Below are 17,501 nucleotides of genomic sequence, written 5' to 3' on the forward strand. Positions count from 1 at the left end.
GCCCTTTTAGTGGCCAGTAAGCTAAGAATGGTTTTTATATATTTAAATGGTTACAACTGAAATGATTATAATAAGCACCAACGTGATACTCTGAAATTTGCCTTCTGGCCCACAAAGCCTACAACATTTTCTGTATAGCCCTTTAGGACAAACTTTGCTAGCTCTTGCTCTGAACTTAAAAAATTTAAATAAACATACAATAGAACATTTTAGAAATGAATTACATAGAAGTCAAATAGCTACATTGTTTTTAAATAAGCTTAAACCCTTTTAACTTCAAATCTATTCCAAATTTCAACACTCATTATAAACTCAATTGTCTTTGTATTTGACTTGTACAAAATGTACATCAAACTAGGTAAATAAAGCCTCATCATTATTAAAGCCAAGTGTTTCATTAATGTGACTTCCACTCCTCCAAGTTCCTTTTATTTAAAATTGTTGCTATCACAGTATAAGCTAAAAGTATATTATCTAAAGTTCAAGATGATACAACATATTGATCTCACTCAACACATCTGTATTCCTAAAATGTTGTTCTCCTGTAGATGTCAATTCAGAATATCTTCATGCACCTTTATTTTAAATAGAAAAACTAAAGCTAACCATTACAAATACATTGTCTTAACAATGAAGTCTATGTATATTTGATTTGCCTATATGATTCCTCTAAGGGTCCAGTGAAATGGAAATCTGTATGATTCTGCATGACTTCAAAAGCACATATATCCTCATTTTTAAGTAGGGCGTTCATCTCTGTTTTGAGTTGGGCGTTCTGGTGAAAACTGAAAAACCTACTAGACATATTCTAAAAGAGCTGTAACACCATGGAAGGGTTCATTTATTACTCATTTCTGTATCTAGACCTGAGCTCAGTGCATATCATATAATAGATGTTCAAATGGCTGGTTAATACTTTATCAATTACAATGAAAATGCTGACACCATAAAGGACTTAAAAATTTTAACAGACACATTAGTTCTCTTTGAACTTAGTAAATTCCTACTTAAAACTGCCATACTCATTAGTTTGTTCATTCACCTTGTTGTAAGCCTACTTTTCTAGACACTCTTTTAAGTTCTGAAAATTGTGATGAATAAGACATACAAGTTACCTACCCCCACAGAATTTACAGGAGTGGAGTTTGTGGAGGGAAGGCAGAAATAAAGAAATTTCAGATACCAAAAACTGCTATATGATAGACAGAAATAGTAACATTAATTGGATGGTGAGGGAAGTGCTCTCTAAATAATTACCACTTAAATGGCCATGTGAAAAACAGCAAGAGTTCCCAGGAAAATGGAATCTCAAAACCAAAGATTTAGAAAAAAGTAAGATTGTTCAAGTAATGCTTGAGGCATACTTAACAAGGGGGAAAGGAATGAAAAATAAGGGTAGAGAGAGACAGAAGTCAGCTCATGTGGGGCCTTCTAGGCCTTGATATAAAGGATGGGTTTTAATAAGTTTTAATAACTAGATGAAATTCAGATTAATAAAATAAGGCATTTAAAGTAGTATAATTCTGTGGCATTTAGTACATTCACAATGTTATGTAACTACCACCTCACCTCTATCTAGTTCCAAAACATTTCATCACAACATAACTTTTAAGCAGTCACTCCCCATTCTTCCTTTCCCTCATCCCCTGGCAACCACTAATCTGCTTTCTTTCCCTGTGGATTTGCCTATTCTGGGCATTTCATATAAATGAAATCCTAAAATATATGACCTTGTGTGTCTCGTTCTTTCACTTAGAATGTTTTTGAGGTTCACCCACATTGTAGCATGAATATATACTCCTTTCCTTTTGTAGCTGAATAATATTCCACTGTATGGATATATACCACATTTTGTTTATTCATCATCAGTTGACAGCCATTTGTGGTATTTCCACCTTTTGACTATTGTGAATAGTATTGTTGTGAACATTCTCATCCAAGTGTTTGTTCAATCTGTTTTCAATTCTGCTATATTTTAGATATTTGTCCCTGACCAAATCTCATGTTGAATTGTAATACCCAATGCTGGAGGTGGGGCCTGGTGGGATTTGTCTGGGTCATGGGAGTGGATCCCTCATGGTTTGGTGCTGCCTTCACAATAGTGAGTTCTCACAAGATCTGGTCATTTAAAACTGTGTGGCACCTGCCCCTGCAACTCACTCTCTCGCTTGCTCCTGCTTTTGCCATGTGACTTGCCTGCTTCCTCTTTACTTTCCACCATGACTGTAAGCTTCCTGAGGCCTCCCTAGAAGCCAAGCAGGTGCCAGCACTTTGCTTCCTGTAAAGCCTGCAGAACTGTGAGCCAATTAAATCTTTTACAAATTTCCCAGTCTCAGATATTTCTTTATATCAATGTAAGAATCGACTAATACAGAAAGTTGGTACTGAGGAGTGGGACATTGCTATAAAAGTACCTGAAAATGTGGAAGGTTTGGAACTAGTTAAGAGATTAGAAGAGTGAGCAGGGCTCAGAAAAAGAAAGATAAGGGAAAGCTTACAGCTTCTTAGAGACTGGTTAAGTGGTTGCTACCACAATGCTGATAGTGATATGGACAGTGAAGTCTTGGCTGAAGAGGTATCAGATGGAAATGAGGAACTTACAAGGAACTGGAGCAGAGGTCACGCATGTTATGCCTTAGCGAAGAACTTGGATGCATTCTGTTCTTGCCCTAGCGATCTGTGGAAGTTTGGGCTTGAGAATGATGACCTAAGGTATCTGGTCGAAGAAATTTCTAAGCAGCAAAGTGTTCAAGAAATGACGTGGCTGCTTCTAACAGCCTATGCTCCCGTATGGGAACAAAGAAATGACTCAACATTGGAAATTATATTTAAACAGAAAATGGAGAGTAAAAGTTTTGAAAATTCGCAGCCTGGCTGTGTGGCAGAGAAAGAAAAAGCTATTTTGGAAGAGGAATTCAAGCAGGCTGTGGAGCAACCACTATACTAGAGATACTGGCATAACTAAAAGGGAACCAAGTGCTACTATCAAGACAATGGGGAAAAGGCCTCAAAGGCATTTCAGAGAACTTTCATTGCAGCCCCTACCACCAGGGGCCCAGAGGCCTAGGACAGAATAATGGTGTGTGGGCCAGGCCCAGGACCCACTGTCTTGTGCAGCCTCAGGACACTGCTCCTTACATCCCTGCCTCCAGCTCCAGCCTCAGCTCAAAGGGCTCCAGATACTGCTTATTCCACCACTCTGGAGAGCACAAGTCACCACAAACCTTGGTGGTTTCCACATGGTGTTAAGCCTACAGGTACACAGAGTGCAAGAGTGAATGAGGCTTGGTACCCTCTATCTAGATTTCAGAACATGTATGAGAAGTGGGACATGGAGTTTAAGAATTATTTTAGAGCTTTAAGATTTAATGACTACCCTGCTGGGTTTGGGACTTGCATGGTGCCTGTTGCCCCTTTCTTTTGGCTGATTTCTCCCTTTTGGAATGGGAATATTTACCCAATGCCTATACTCTCATTGTATCTTGGAAGTAAATAACTTGCCTTTGATGTTACAGGCTCATGGGTGGAAGGGATTTGTTTGCCTTGTCTCAGGTGAGACTTTTCTGGTACTTTTGAGTTGATGCTGGAATGAATTAAGACTTTGGGCGACTCTTGGGAAGGCATGGTTGTATATTACAATGTGAGACAGATATGAGATTTGGGAGGGGCCAGAGGTAGAATGATGTAATTTGAATATTTGATCCCACCAAATCTCATGTTGAATTATCATCCCCAATGTGGGAGGTAGGGCCTGGTGGGAGGTGTTTGGGTGGTAGGGGCTGATCCCTCATTGCTTGATGTGTCTTCAAAATAGTGAGTGAGCTCTCATGAGATCTGGTTATTTAAAAGCGTGAGGCACCTCCTCCTCTCTCCTTGTCTCTCTTCTCTTGCTTTCACCATATAACATGCCTGCTTCCTCTTCACTTTCCCCCATAAGCTCTGCAAGGCCTCCCTTGAAAGTAAGCAGATGTCAGCACCATACTTCCCATAAAGCCTGCAGAACTACAAGCCAATTAAGCATCTATTATGTATAAATTATGCTGTATCAGGTATTTTACAGCAATGCAGAAGCAGACTAATACAAATTCATTTCAGCATATACCTAATAGAATTGCTGGGTCATATGGTAACTCTTATGTTTAACTTTTTGAGGAACCACCAAACTGTTTTCCACTGTGGCTGCATTCTTTTACATTGCCCTAGAAATGTCCAAGAGTTCCAATTTCTCCACATCCTCACCAACATTTGTTGGTTTTTTTTTTTTTTGATTCTAGGTATCCAAGTGGGGATAAAGTGGCATTTCATTATGGTATTGATTTACGTTCCCTAATGACTAATCATGCTGAATATCTTTCTATGTGCTTACTGGCCATTTGTAGGTCTTCTCTGAAGAAATGCTTATTCAAGTCCTTTGGCCATTTGTATTTGGGTTGTGTTTTATTGTTTGGTTGTAACACTTCTTTAGATATTTTGAATACTAGACTCTGAAAGATATTTGCAAATATTTTCTCCCATTCTGTAGGGTGTCTTTCCACTTTTTGGGAGTGTCCTTTGATGCACAAAAGTTTTGAATTGTGCTACAGTCCAATTTATCTAATGTTTCTTCCATTGCTTATATCTATCATATTTAAGAATGCACTGCAAGATCCAAGGTCATCAAGATTGACTCCTGCATTTTTTCCTGAGTTTCAGAGTTTTAGTTCTTACATTTAGGTCTCTAATCCATTAATTTTTGTATATGATATGAAGTAAGGTTCCATCCTTATTATATTGCATGTGTTTTTATCCAGTTGTCCCAGAACAATTTAAGAAACTATACTTTCCCCCATGGAATGGTCTTATACCCCTGATGAAACTCAGGTGACCATAGATGGGTGGATTTATTTCTAGACATACAATTACATTCTGTTGGTCTATATGTCTATCATTATGCTAGTACCACATGATTTCGATAATGTAGGTTTGTCATAAATTTTGAATTTGGGAAGTATGAGTTCTCCAACTTTATTCATTAAATTTTTTTGGTTATGCTGGGTCTCTTCCATATGATTTTTAGGATTAGCTTTTCCATTTCTGCAAGAAGGCCATTAGGATTTTGATATGGATTGTATTAAATCTGTAGTCTACTTCAGGGACTTCAGGGAATATTGCCATTTTAACATATCAAATCTTCCAATCCATGACCATGGATTACCTTTCCACTATTTAGGCCATCTTTAATTTCTTGCAACCATGTTTGTAGTTTTCAGTCTTATACCTCCCTTGGTTAAATTTATTCCTAAGAATTTTAATCTTTTTGATGCTACTGTAAAGGACATTGTTTTCTTAATTTAACTTTTGTATTGTTAATTTCTATTACATAGAAATACAACTGATTTTTCTGTTGATATTGTATCTTGCAACTTTGCTGAATTTATATTAGCTTCTAATGATTTTCTTGATTCTGTAGGATTTCTTATACATAAGATCAAATCACCTGTGAGAAGAAATAGTTTTGTTTCTCCCATTCCCACTTGGATATCTTTTTCTTTTTCTTGCATAATTTCTAGATCTAGCTAGAACTTCTAGTACAATATTTAATACAAGCAGTGAAAGCAGGCATCCCTCTCTTGTTCCTGGTCTTGGCAGGGCAGGGGGGCTTTTAGTCTTTCCCCATTGAGTATTATGTAAGCTATATGGTTTTCATTCATACTCTTTATCATGTTTTGGAATTTCCCTTCTATTTCCAGTTTTTTGAGTGTTATTATAAAAGGGTACTGGATTTTGTCAAATGCTTTTTGTGCATCAGTTCAAATAAGAATGTTTCTTTTTCGTCTCTCATTCTGTTGATATGGTGTATTACATTCACCTTCATATGTTGAGCCACCCATGCTTGGCTGGGATAAATCCATTTGTTCATGGTATGGAATGCTTTTAATGTGCAGCGAGATTTGGTTTGTTGAGGGTTTATGCATCTATATTCATAGAGAATATTTGTGTAATGACACCATTGTGTGGTTTGATATTACAAGGTGATAGTGGCCTCATAAAATGAGTTTGGAATGTCCTCTCCTCTTCTGTCTTCTGGAAGAGTTTAAGAAGGACCGGGCTGGGCATGGTGACTCATACCTGTAATTCCAGTGATTTGGGAAGCCAAAGCAGGAGGACAGCTTGAGGCCAGGAGTTCAAGATCAGCATGGGATACACACAGCAAGACCCCATTCTCTATAAAATATTAAATAGCTGAGCATAGTGACACATTCCTAGAGTCCTAAGCTTACTTAGGAGGCTGAGGCAGGAAGATCACTTGAGCCCAGGAGTTTGAGGTTACAGTGAGCTAAGATCAGACCACCGTATTCCAGTCTGGGTGACAGAGTGAGACTCTGTCTCTTTAAAAAAAAAGAGAAAGAAAGAAAGAAAAAGAACTGGCATTATTTAAATTATAGAATTCTTTGTTGGGAGGTTTTCAATTACTAATTCAACCTCTTTACATGTTATTGATCTGCTGATAATTTTTATTTCTTCTTGAGTCAGTGTTGGTAATTTGTTTTTAGGAATTTATCGATGTCATCTAGGTTAACTAATTTATTGGCATATAATTATTGATAGCATTCTCGTAGAATCCTTTTTATTTCTGAAATTTCAGTAGTCATGTCCCTAGCTTTCATTTCTCATATTAGTAATTTGAGTTTTCTGTTTAACTTAGTCAGTCTGCTAAAGGTTTATTTTCTTGATCTTTTCAGAGGACCAAATTTTGTTTTAATTGATTTTCTGTGTTGTTTTTCTATTCTGTTTATCTCTGATTTAGTCTTCATTATTTCATCGATTCTGATAGCTTTAAATTTTTCTAGTTCTTTAAGGTATAAAGTTACTGATTTGATACCTTTCTTCCTGTTTATTGTAGGTGCTTATAGCTATAAACATCCCTCTGAGCACTGCTTTCAACGGATCACATGTTTTGGTATGTTGCATTTTCATTTGCTTAAGTATTTTCCAATTTCCCTCATGAGTTGTCCCTTGACCCACTGGAGAGTTTTAGGTAAGGGAGTGACATGGTATGATTTATGCTTTAGCAAGACAATGTTGGCTACTAAGTGAAAAAAGTGTGGACAGTAAAGTATAAATGCTGAAAAGCCATTTAAGAGGCTGTTGAAATTGTCTATGTGAGAAATGATATCGACATTGTCACAGAGACAGTGGAAGTGGCAGAGAGTATTCACATGTGGGTCATATTTTGGCAGTAAAATCTATAGGAATTGTTGATCAATTTACCGTTTGGCTAAAAGGAAAATAAATCAGGAATTACTGTTAGGTTTTGGTTTGAATAGTTGGGTAATCAAAAGTAATTTTATTGAGATAGGAAGACAAAGTTTACTTTGATGAAGAGAAAGAATGGTAAGTGAGACAAATCGAGTTGTTTTGAGAGTTTAGATTCTTATTCGAAGTGTCAATACAGCAGTATTTATAATGTTCTGATGTCCAAAGTGAAGGTCAGAACTTTTATAAATTTGAGATCAACACAGAAAGAGTTATTATATGGGACTAGATGAAATTACTGAAGGTGAAAGCACTGACTGAGGAAAAGAAAGAGACTAGGAATGAACCCAAGGAAAAGATATAGAAGAGTAGCAAACACATGCCAGCAGAGGGTTTTAAGTGTGAAATGCCACTGAGAGGCTAAGTAAAAAAGAGATTAGATTTGGCAACATAAATGACTGTTGATTATGATAAAAGTAGTTTTGATGAAATAGTATGGGCAGAGCTGCATTGAGGAAAGGAAGCAAAGAAGTTGAGATAGTAACCTGAGAAGATGATTCTGATATGTTCTCTGTAAAAATGAATCGATAATTATATGGGTAGGGCAGTGGCTTCAGGAGAACTTGATGTCAATCGAAGGCCTATTTCTTTACTTACCTAATTAACATGGACTATAAAAATCAGGAGAGGAAAATCAAAGATACTGGGATTCAAAGCACTAGTAGGGTGATTGTTCTTAAATAAAAAAATTTGCTATTGGACTGAAAGAGAAATCAGAAAATGCTGGTATTGATGCAGGAAACATGTTAGATTTTAGGGTGAAGATGAGAAAATGAGGTGAGACAATCAGCTCAAAGGTAAAGAATTAAGGAAAGAGATATTTATATGCAATAATACTCTGGAAATGTGGTAAAGTCAATTAAAGAGAGCAAAGATTGTTGAGTACCCATTTGAAGTACGTGGCCATAAATGTAAAGCCTGATTGTATTATTTTCTCCTGTGCTGCTCAGTTGGTAGAATGACAGCTAAGAATTAGTGGATAAGGTTGACAGGAAGAGAAAGGGCAAGAGTATTATTTTGAACTATGGCATCTAGAATGGGTAAGGAAGGAAGGATAGATAAGAAGGTAACAGGCATAGGGAAAAAGTATAAATAGCCTGAGACTACTATACAAAGCAAGTTGGAAAGATAGGCTGGAGTGATAAGAATGTTGGAAATTGAGATTTAGAGGGGCACAATTGCTGGTAATAACAGGATTTTAGAAGAGTTGGAAAGAATAAAGAACCTGGGATGGATTACACATATAGTACAGTATTGAAATAAGTATGAGGTATGATTTAGCAGTCTTGGAAATTTGGCTGACGATGAGGTAAACAGGGTGATAAGACATGATGGAATTAGTCTCAGAGGGCAACATGGATTTGCAAGTCCTGAGTGGTATTTGATATTATAACAGCTGTCACTCTCCTAAAATAGCAACCCCACTGCCCTATCAATAAATCTTAGCTGATGCTAGTAATTGCATAAAGCTGACTAAAATGAGAGGGTTTTAACAGGCCAAGTTTCCCACTGTATTTAATTACTGGTATTATTTTTGAATAATACTCTGCTACCATTAAGTAGACAAGGGATAGTAAGGCTACGTAGTATTACACTTTGGATCAAATAAATATCCTTCTTCAGATACCCAATGTTCACAAAATAGGAATATAATGATTATAATTTTTCAAGTGACATAAGCTTTTATTTCAACTTCATTAAAAGCAAATCAAATGTATACTCATTTTTATAAATTAATCTAGCAAGATATTACAATGACTACTAGATTAAAAGTATTTGTCAAACAGCCTGCTTATGAAATAGGACTTCTATATTGAATTAACATATTTAGGCAACGTAGTAGCTTTTTTAGGCCAGAGCCATAACTGAATAAATGTTTCCAACAGTGTGCTGAAAGTACTGATCTACCACTCAGGTATACATTTTAAATTAGGGACTTCCTCCCCCTTGTAAGTGTGGCTAAATTTTTATTAGTTGAATTCTAAGCTATTAAACATTTTAATTATATTCATCCCCAAACTGCATTGATTCAAAAACACATTTTATGTAATAATACATTTTACACAATAAAATTTAATTTATTAAATAAACTCATTTTATGAGTATAATTAACTCAAAAAGTTTCTTGAAGCTTTCATCTCCAAAATTAAAAACTAATAGTGTATAGACAGAAGTCTTCTGGGCTTGGAGTCATGTTATAGTGGGTCTTTCTCATCCATTAAAAGACTTTTTTTTTTTTTTAATTTTGAGGGTTCCTATAAAGGGTACACTTGCTTGGGTAACGTATATTTTTCTCTTTGTAAGACTACTCTTATTTCCTCAGTTATACACAGATAAGAATAATTAGATAAAATATGTTGATAAAAACTAGATTTCACACATTAACATTTTTTTCATGAGACATGAATACTGACATCAGTTCTCTGCGTACATTAAGAAGCTCCTCTTCTAGCTATGGCCAAGAAAAAAAAATCACACTTAGAAAAAAATTCAAGCTGTTATAAAACAACTTCTTTCATGAAGATACTGCATTCTAGCAGATCTATATCTAGATATCTACAGAATTCTGTGATCATTACTGATATTCGAGACAATCAGTTGAGAGAAGGCTCTAATCTTTTAAAGCCCCAAATCAATGAAATTTAGATTCAATTTTTAAAGGAAGAGAGTAAAATAAAAAGTCTAGAAAACAATTTCAACAAGGATCAACCTAGTTAAGTAGTTTCTTTTTTGCTTGAAGCTAAACTAGCTTAGCCACAACATCTTGATCCTATGTCTATGTCAGCATATTGAGGTTCTATTAAAACTTTGTAAGTACATTAATATACTGTGTATACAAAGATCAGTGTACTTAAAAATGCCTTTCATCTTTGAGAAAACTCCAAAGACGTTATCACTTAAAGCAGTACCTTTAGTTCCTTCCCAGGTCCATGTTTCCCCCCCAGAATGCAGCTGCTGGTCTGCTAGGCCATTGGAAAGTAAACTAATTTTATCCCCAAATCTAAGTAAATGACATCTTGTCCAAAGAGACAATAATTCTTCTACTAAACTACAGACTTTTTGGGAGTTTTGTCCTGCCATATTTTCTCCTTCAGAAGACAGAGCAGGACAGAGGCCTGCTGCAGTACACAGTGTTTAGAAACTGCAAACAAGTCATTCTTTCAGCTAATTTTTCAATTTGCAAATTGATATTCTCTTTTATTCCTTAGGAGGGCCTGTTTAAATTACCCCCATTCTTTCATATAAATATGCTCCCATTATTTAAAGAACTAAAAGTAATTGGGCTAAAACTATCTTCTCTCAACCCAAAAAGAAAAAGAAAGACATAAAAGCAGAAACAAAAAAAAATCAAAAACAAAAGTCATTAAAGTATGATTATTTCATTTTCAAACTTAGTTGACTTACCATGTCCTTAAGAAGCCTGTCTTGCAGCACTTTCATATCTTCTTTCATCAAACACATCTGTAAAAAAGTAAATATATTTCACCCAGGAAATTTACCATAAAGTTTTCACAGCAAAGACAAAGTTAGATTAACAAATTCTTTTTGTAATCAAGAAAGGTTACCTATAAAAAGCATAAAATGTATACCTCAGATGTAAAAATAGTTTCTTCATTATCAGTAGTACAGAAGACACTTTTAGCCAATGAAGTTTTCAAAAGATGAAGCCTAACAAGTAAAATAATGAGAGTTAACTTTATATTTATCAATAATTCAAATTAGAGTGCTATAATATAGTATTCATAAGTTTTCAAATAGAAATGTATTAATTTAAAAATCTAATTTCAAAGATTATAGTCATTAATCTAGGTCATTAGTATAGGTCATACTAACCTCTGTTGTTCACTTTTTTGATATGCACTGAACTTCTGAAATATCTTTTCCCAAAAGTCCTACATTGTAAGGTATAAAATCCAGTTAAACTTTAATATTATTAAAAATTAAAATCCAACAGTAGAATTACTCTATTTCTATTATTACAAATTTAAATAAACAGTATGGCTATATGTTAAGAATATTCCAGATGTCACACACTCTTTCAAATTAAAATAAAATTGAAAGTAAAATCTCTCAGGATTTCTCATTTATTATCAAAGATATTCATCATAAATTTAAGTTTGTACTTCAAAACTAAGATAAAACTAAATTATTTTCTGAACAAAAAGCTTTAGGATGTGCTCCCAAAAAAGAAACTTTTTCCAAGTATAGCTCTTTAAAAACAAGGTTTTAAACTTATTTTTTAAAAAATTTAAAAAGTAACAAACCACAAATTCCTTTTCCAAATCTTTTAAAGACTGTGAATCTTTTTCAAAATTCTCCAGCTCCTCTATGATAATGAATTGGAATTTATCAAGTTTTTTAATCCTATTACAGAAACAAAATGAGATTAATTTTAACAACTGTAGCATTCAGAATATGTAGCATTCAAAAGTTTTCAGAACAGATTTGTATTACAGACCTACAGTCCTGACTTTGATGATTCATTGTTCTCAGATGTTGCTGAGCTGTTTTCCAAGACTGCGTAGTAAAATAACTCAACAATTTATGTCGAATCTGAAAAATACTCATTTTAAACTTAAAATATCCTTACAAAATAACAATATAACCAAGACTACAGTAAGAGCAGATCATTTTCCATGAAATGTAAATTACTAAGAACTTGGAAAAGTGAAAAATTAAAAAACTCAGTTATTTAAACTGAAGTGTTAATAGACACTGCTCTGAGTGAACTTATGTAACTCCATCAGTAAGTCTTTGACTAAGGGTCGAATTACTCCTCAACTGTTTTCATAAGAACACCATACTCTACAGTATTTACCAAAATGCTGATGGTCATAATTCTCTTCAAAGACACAGCCTAAAAGTCACACTCAGAATTTTTTAAAATCATTTTTTTCACAAAAACATATATTCTAATATGTGTCTGTAGCTACATTTGAATATATAAGTCAAAGCTTCTCTATTCAGATTAGGTTGACCTTGGGCAAAAAAAAAAAAAAGAGAAAAAACAAGCAAATTCTAATTTTAACCCTGAATATAGGAGAAAGGAAAGCAAGACTGCAGGGGCGGGGAGGTTGGGGTTGATAACCTGTGCCAAAAAAATCTTTTATTCAAAGGAGGGCATAAAAAGCTATTGATTCCAAATAGAGGCATGTGAAAGAGATAGGCAGAAAAATATTACCAATAATTAAAAATTGTTTTAAACAGCATTTTTGCATTATCTCACTGGAACCTCAAAAACTAACACTACATAAGTATAATACAGAACTAGTAAAACAAAGTGAAATAGTATTTCTCTGACTGCAGCTGCTCATTCTTTATACTATAGTACCTTCATTAATGGTCACCCCCATGAGATAAAAAATGTCTTGAAAAGTGGCATGAAAACTGTCCAGTAAAAACATAAAAATCATAGAAAAGCCAAAACATTAAATTGAAAAGGAAAATAGGACAAAAGAGAAAAAAATAGTAGCAAAAGAAAGAATATGGCTAATATACAGATTTTATTCCAATTATTCACATATAAGGAAAGTTGGTTTCATGAATGGGTATTTTGTTGCCAAAGGATCCAACAAGCCAATGGTCTAGTCGAAAGTGTAGCATATTATTATATTATAGGGTATAAATCATAATTTAAAGAATAACTCACATTATTCCTTCTCTTAAATTCTGAATTGAGCCTCTCATAAGTCTCATAAGTCATCTCTGTACCTGCAAATTCATTTTGCCGGGTCTCCCAAGGAATAGAAAAGTCATTTGTTGATAATGAAGATATACTTTCAGACACTAAAAAATAAAATATGCATTACTGTAAATTTAGCCTTGTAATTAGGCTAAGAACAAAATCTATCTTATTTTCTGAATCTATGTGAAACCTATGGATTATGAAATCAAAGGCAGAAGAGTTCCTTATGTTTTTTTAATTTAAAAATGAGATTATTCTGATTTATAAAACAAACTTTTTGGTATGGCTATTACAGCAGAAATGACTACTTTAAGCTGGAACGTTTATGGATTATTTTTTAACTGCTTTTTAACTAGTTCCACATTATTGTTAAGTATTTAATGAGGTACTAGCACATCAGTAAATTCATACTCTAGTAAAACCTAAATGTGATAAGTGATAGAATGATGAGGGAGATCTATGGGTATATAAGACCCTTACTACAACAATTATTCATATAAATGTGAACTTTGCAATAAAGCATCATCCATCTTGGACATATCTGAAGTTGTCTTTACAAATTTGTTTTGTAAATAGACTCATTCAAAATATAAGAACCACCTTCCAAATAACTGCATTTTGATACAGGCTACTGATCTACCTACTTTTGTGGATATGATGATCTGCATCTTCAATTTTACACAGTTTTTTGGGAAGCAAGTTTGCTCTCCTTTCTCCTTTCACTTCCATTTCTACTTCATTGGAATTACTCAGATTATCTTCTATGTATATCCGTTTGCGACCAAGATGTTGAGTGGGGCCTTAGGAATAGTTAAAGAAAGTTAAAAGTGCTACTATTTTCATTAAAAATACCTAATATTTTCTTGCTTTTATTTTAAAAAGCCTTTGTTTCCACTAAGTATTTTTATTATGTTTTAGGTAATTATGTATTCAATTCTACCTAGTTTTTTTCTTTTTCCATTAAGTTAAATAATGGTATGACTTAAAAAGACGTAATTCCTTTAGATGAAATATCATGCATTTCAGTAATCATTTTTTAAAAAGCAAGACTATGACTACAAACCTGATACATGAGTAGCATCACAGGGCATCTCAAACCACGTTTTCTCTCTTCCTTCACTAGACTTGGATAATGAAGATGCTGAATGACTTTCCTAAAATATGTATTAGAAATTAGAAAATAATTCTGTAAATATGTTTCGATTCACATTTCATCATCTTTCTCAAACCCAAAGCCAATAATTTTAAATGCTGTCAATTATTTCTCAGAGTGTTTCTATCCCTTCCTTTTCATCTCTAATATTTACCATGTGTTAATCTTGATTCTAAGTTGACCTCAATCTTCTTGTAATAGCTGTGATGTGAGCTACTTTTTTTTCTATTCCTGCTTTTCATTTCTTTGAGTCAGGAAATGAGGAACCACAGAAAACTAAAGTTTAAACTATTCTTCTTTCAAACCAGTCTTTCACATCTAACCTTATATTATACTATTTGAATATACAGGTTTTTTTACTTAGTAACCTTTACATAGGTTACTGATTTTTCTCCACTTAATCTACATATACCTACCCATCCACTTAGGTCTAGCTCAAATCCCAGCCCTCTCCAAGTTGTAAAATTGTCTTGATTTTCTATATTTTACAGGTTATTAAGATATTTTTATTGATGGATGGATGGGCTTTTATGGTGGCAGGAAGTTCAACCAAATACCTATATATTCATGAAACCAGAAAGTGCCAATTATAAATATGCAATCCGGAGTTCAGCAGTGATATCCTCACTATTTAAGACCTTACTACTCCCATTTTAAAAGTTTCAACTTTTTTCTATCAAAAAATATTTTTCTATGATCAAGCCATTCTATATACTTTGAAAATCAGATTCGCAGGTAATAACAGTTGAAAGGCATTAAAATACTATAATTACCACTAAAGGTCAGTAATCTGAGTCTTACAAGAACCATTGTAGTTTAAGGAAAATTTATAAGTTATAGTACCATACTTACCTCTCTTTTGCTTTGTATATAATTTTCATTGATATTTGGAGATTCAATTTCCATAAACCGTTTTTCTGAACTATAACTGCTTACGTCTGAATAGCTGTTATGGTTTTGTGTTTCTTGTGTAAGTACCAGAGAACTTTTTTTTTTTCTATTTACAATAGTATTACTCTTAGTTGGAGTATGTCTGGGCTATGAATGAAGACATACAAAAACCCAAAAGTAGTTACAAAATTGTTCAAAGCCCCCCCTCAAAAAGAGTTGAACATAAACATAATAAAAAACATTAAAGCAAAACTTCAAAACTACCTAATTCCCTGCAAAAATTCAGTTTCAATTCATAACTAAAAATAAAAAATCCTTAGGCAAGTAGAGTATTTGATGACCAAAACCTGTAGATAAGGATCCCTGCTAGTACAGTTTCTATGCTCCAGAGGTCAAAGTCACCTTAACAAGAACATGAATAAGAATTTTTTTTTGCATTTTCTGTTCCAATCTTTATGTGTAACAGTTTATATGGCTGTCTATACAGAAAAGCCAAGAGAATCTAGGCAATTATGATAAAATTCAGCAAGGTTGTTGGAGATAAAAACAACCAGTAGTTTTTCTATATAAAAATTTTAAAACTCAGAAAATGTAATTAAAAAAAAAAAGGTCTGATTTTTTTTAATACAGCAAAAAGAAGACCCATAAGATACTTAAGAATTAATCCAACAAGGTGCATAATTTCCTTTGTAGAAGACTTTGCCCAACTTTGTAGGAAATAAGATGAAAAACTGGAGAGATAAATGATGTTTAGCTAAGAAAGATCAACATCAATATTGAAAAATGGCAATTCTTCCCTTAGACAAATGAATTCTAAAATGTATATGAATCAGTAAAGGGCCAAAAGAATTCTGAAGAATGGTGGGGCAGGGGGTATGTGACACCCTATAAATGTAAAATGACCCTAATTAAAGCAATGGTGGTATTAGCACAGAGACAGATAAACAGGCCAGTAAACAGTAAAATCTAATAGTGCCTAATCCAGGCCCATGTGATCACCGGCCTATGACTAAATTAAGATTATTCCACTCCTGATATTGCACTAATTTGATATCCATATGAAAAAGAAAGCCTGGAGAGACTCAAACCTGAAATTTAAAAATCAAAACTAATATTTTTATAAGAAAATGTTTTTGTGACAATAGCTTAGGGGAAGATTTCTTGAACAACCCAAAAGATTGGTAAATTTGATTATATCCTATCTTTTGTCATAGGGAAGTTGTGTAATTAAGTGAAAATATACATAGTAGGAAAAGAATGTTTCCATCATATACAACAAATAAAGAATATCCAGAATATATTAAGAACTCATACAAATTTGTAAGAAAAATCAAACAGTGCAATTTAAAAATAAGAAAACAGGGAATTCACAAAATGGCCAAAATCATGTGAAAATACTCATTGATGCCATGAGTTAGGAAAATGCCAATTAAAGACACAACTTTATGCTTACCAGACTGGCAAAAGCAGAAACATCTGATAACACCTAGTTAGTTAAAACTGTAGAGAAATGAGCACTATCTCATAGCAGTGTTGAGAGTGTAAGCAGGTTCAACTACTGCATAAAGCAAATTTCCAACACCTTATTAAGAGTTGACAGTAAAGGGGAAGCATGGGGGGAATGTCTCATGAGTGTCCAGCCAATGAATGTAACTATTAAAATTCCATCTAATGCAGAGTAGCATCAAAGATGATGGGTGGGGATTACCTAGGTTTGGAGATTTTGCAAGGTGGCACACTGACGGGATTAAAGGATGTGGGGCAAATGAGAATGACAGAAACACTGGGATTGGTTCTAGGACCTCCTGTGGATATCAAAATCAGAAGATGTTCAAATCTGTGATACAAAATGGTTCAGTATTTGCATATAACCTATACACATCCTCCCATATACATAAGTAATCTCTAAATTACTTATGCTACCCTAATACAATGTAAATACTCTTAAATAGTTGTTATATGTATTGTTTAGGAAATGGTGACAAGAAAAATAGTCTGTACATGTTCAATACAGACACAATTTAAAATATATAGTGTTGTCTGTGGTTGAATCCACAGATGTGGAACCCACAGATATGGAGGGCCGACTATATTGATAAAGGATCACAGGAGAATTTGTGTGAATTTCACTAGTGTGAAAATGGGTTTCAAATTGTGGTCTGTAGAAACTCAGTTTTGAAAATATGCCTTGGGGATTATTTGAGGGAAGGAGGTGAGGGAGGCTAGGTAGATCTAGGGTTTAGATCTCCTACCTCGACTTTAAACAGCATAGTTCCACTTTTATCTGTCTAACACACAATGGTCCCCCTTAGCTGCAGTTTTGCTTTCCAGAGTTTCAATAACTCATGCTCAACCATAGCCCAAAAATATTAAATGAAAAATTCCAGAAATCATTTATAAGTTTCAAATTGTGCACCATTCTGTGTGGTGCCATGAAATCTCTGGCCATTCTGCTCTCCTGCCTGGGATATGAAA

At 34.0% G+C, this 17,501-nt stretch overlaps 1 protein-coding gene and 1 non-coding gene across 2 annotated transcripts in view; both read right to left on the bottom strand.

Annotated features, from left to right (window-relative positions):
- Window positions 1-766: 766 nt before the first annotated feature.
- Window positions 767-828, bottom strand: LOC111555696. Its single transcript, XR_002735602.1, has one exon. It is a non-coding gene; the product is annotated as a U7 small nuclear RNA (small nuclear RNA).
- An 8,130-nt stretch (window positions 829-8,958) lies between these two features.
- Window positions 8,959-17,501, bottom strand: part of SYCP2 (synaptonemal complex protein 2) — a 58,255-nt gene continuing 49,712 nt past the window's right edge. The window contains exons 34-43 of the mRNA XM_023231980.2: window positions 14,988-15,173; window positions 14,046-14,136; window positions 13,627-13,782; window positions 12,947-13,083; window positions 11,756-11,850; window positions 11,562-11,661; window positions 11,131-11,189; window positions 10,887-10,965; window positions 10,702-10,758; window positions 8,959-9,748 (exon numbers count right to left, since the gene is read on the bottom strand). Coding sequence (XP_023087748.2) covers window positions 9,671-9,748; window positions 10,702-10,758; window positions 10,887-10,965; window positions 11,131-11,189; window positions 11,562-11,661; window positions 11,756-11,850; window positions 12,947-13,083; window positions 13,627-13,782; window positions 14,046-14,136; window positions 14,988-15,173 — 1,038 coding nt within the window. The 3' untranslated portion in view covers window positions 8,959-9,670. The remainder of the gene's footprint in view (window positions 9,749-10,701; window positions 10,759-10,886; window positions 10,966-11,130; window positions 11,190-11,561; window positions 11,662-11,755; window positions 11,851-12,946; window positions 13,084-13,626; window positions 13,783-14,045; window positions 14,137-14,987; window positions 15,174-17,501) is intronic.

The sequence above is a fragment of the Piliocolobus tephrosceles genome, chromosome 20, assembly GCF_002776525.5.
Source record: "Piliocolobus tephrosceles isolate RC106 chromosome 20, ASM277652v3, whole genome shotgun sequence".
In the NCBI taxonomy this organism is placed as follows: domain Eukaryota; kingdom Metazoa; phylum Chordata; class Mammalia; order Primates; family Cercopithecidae; genus Piliocolobus; species Piliocolobus tephrosceles.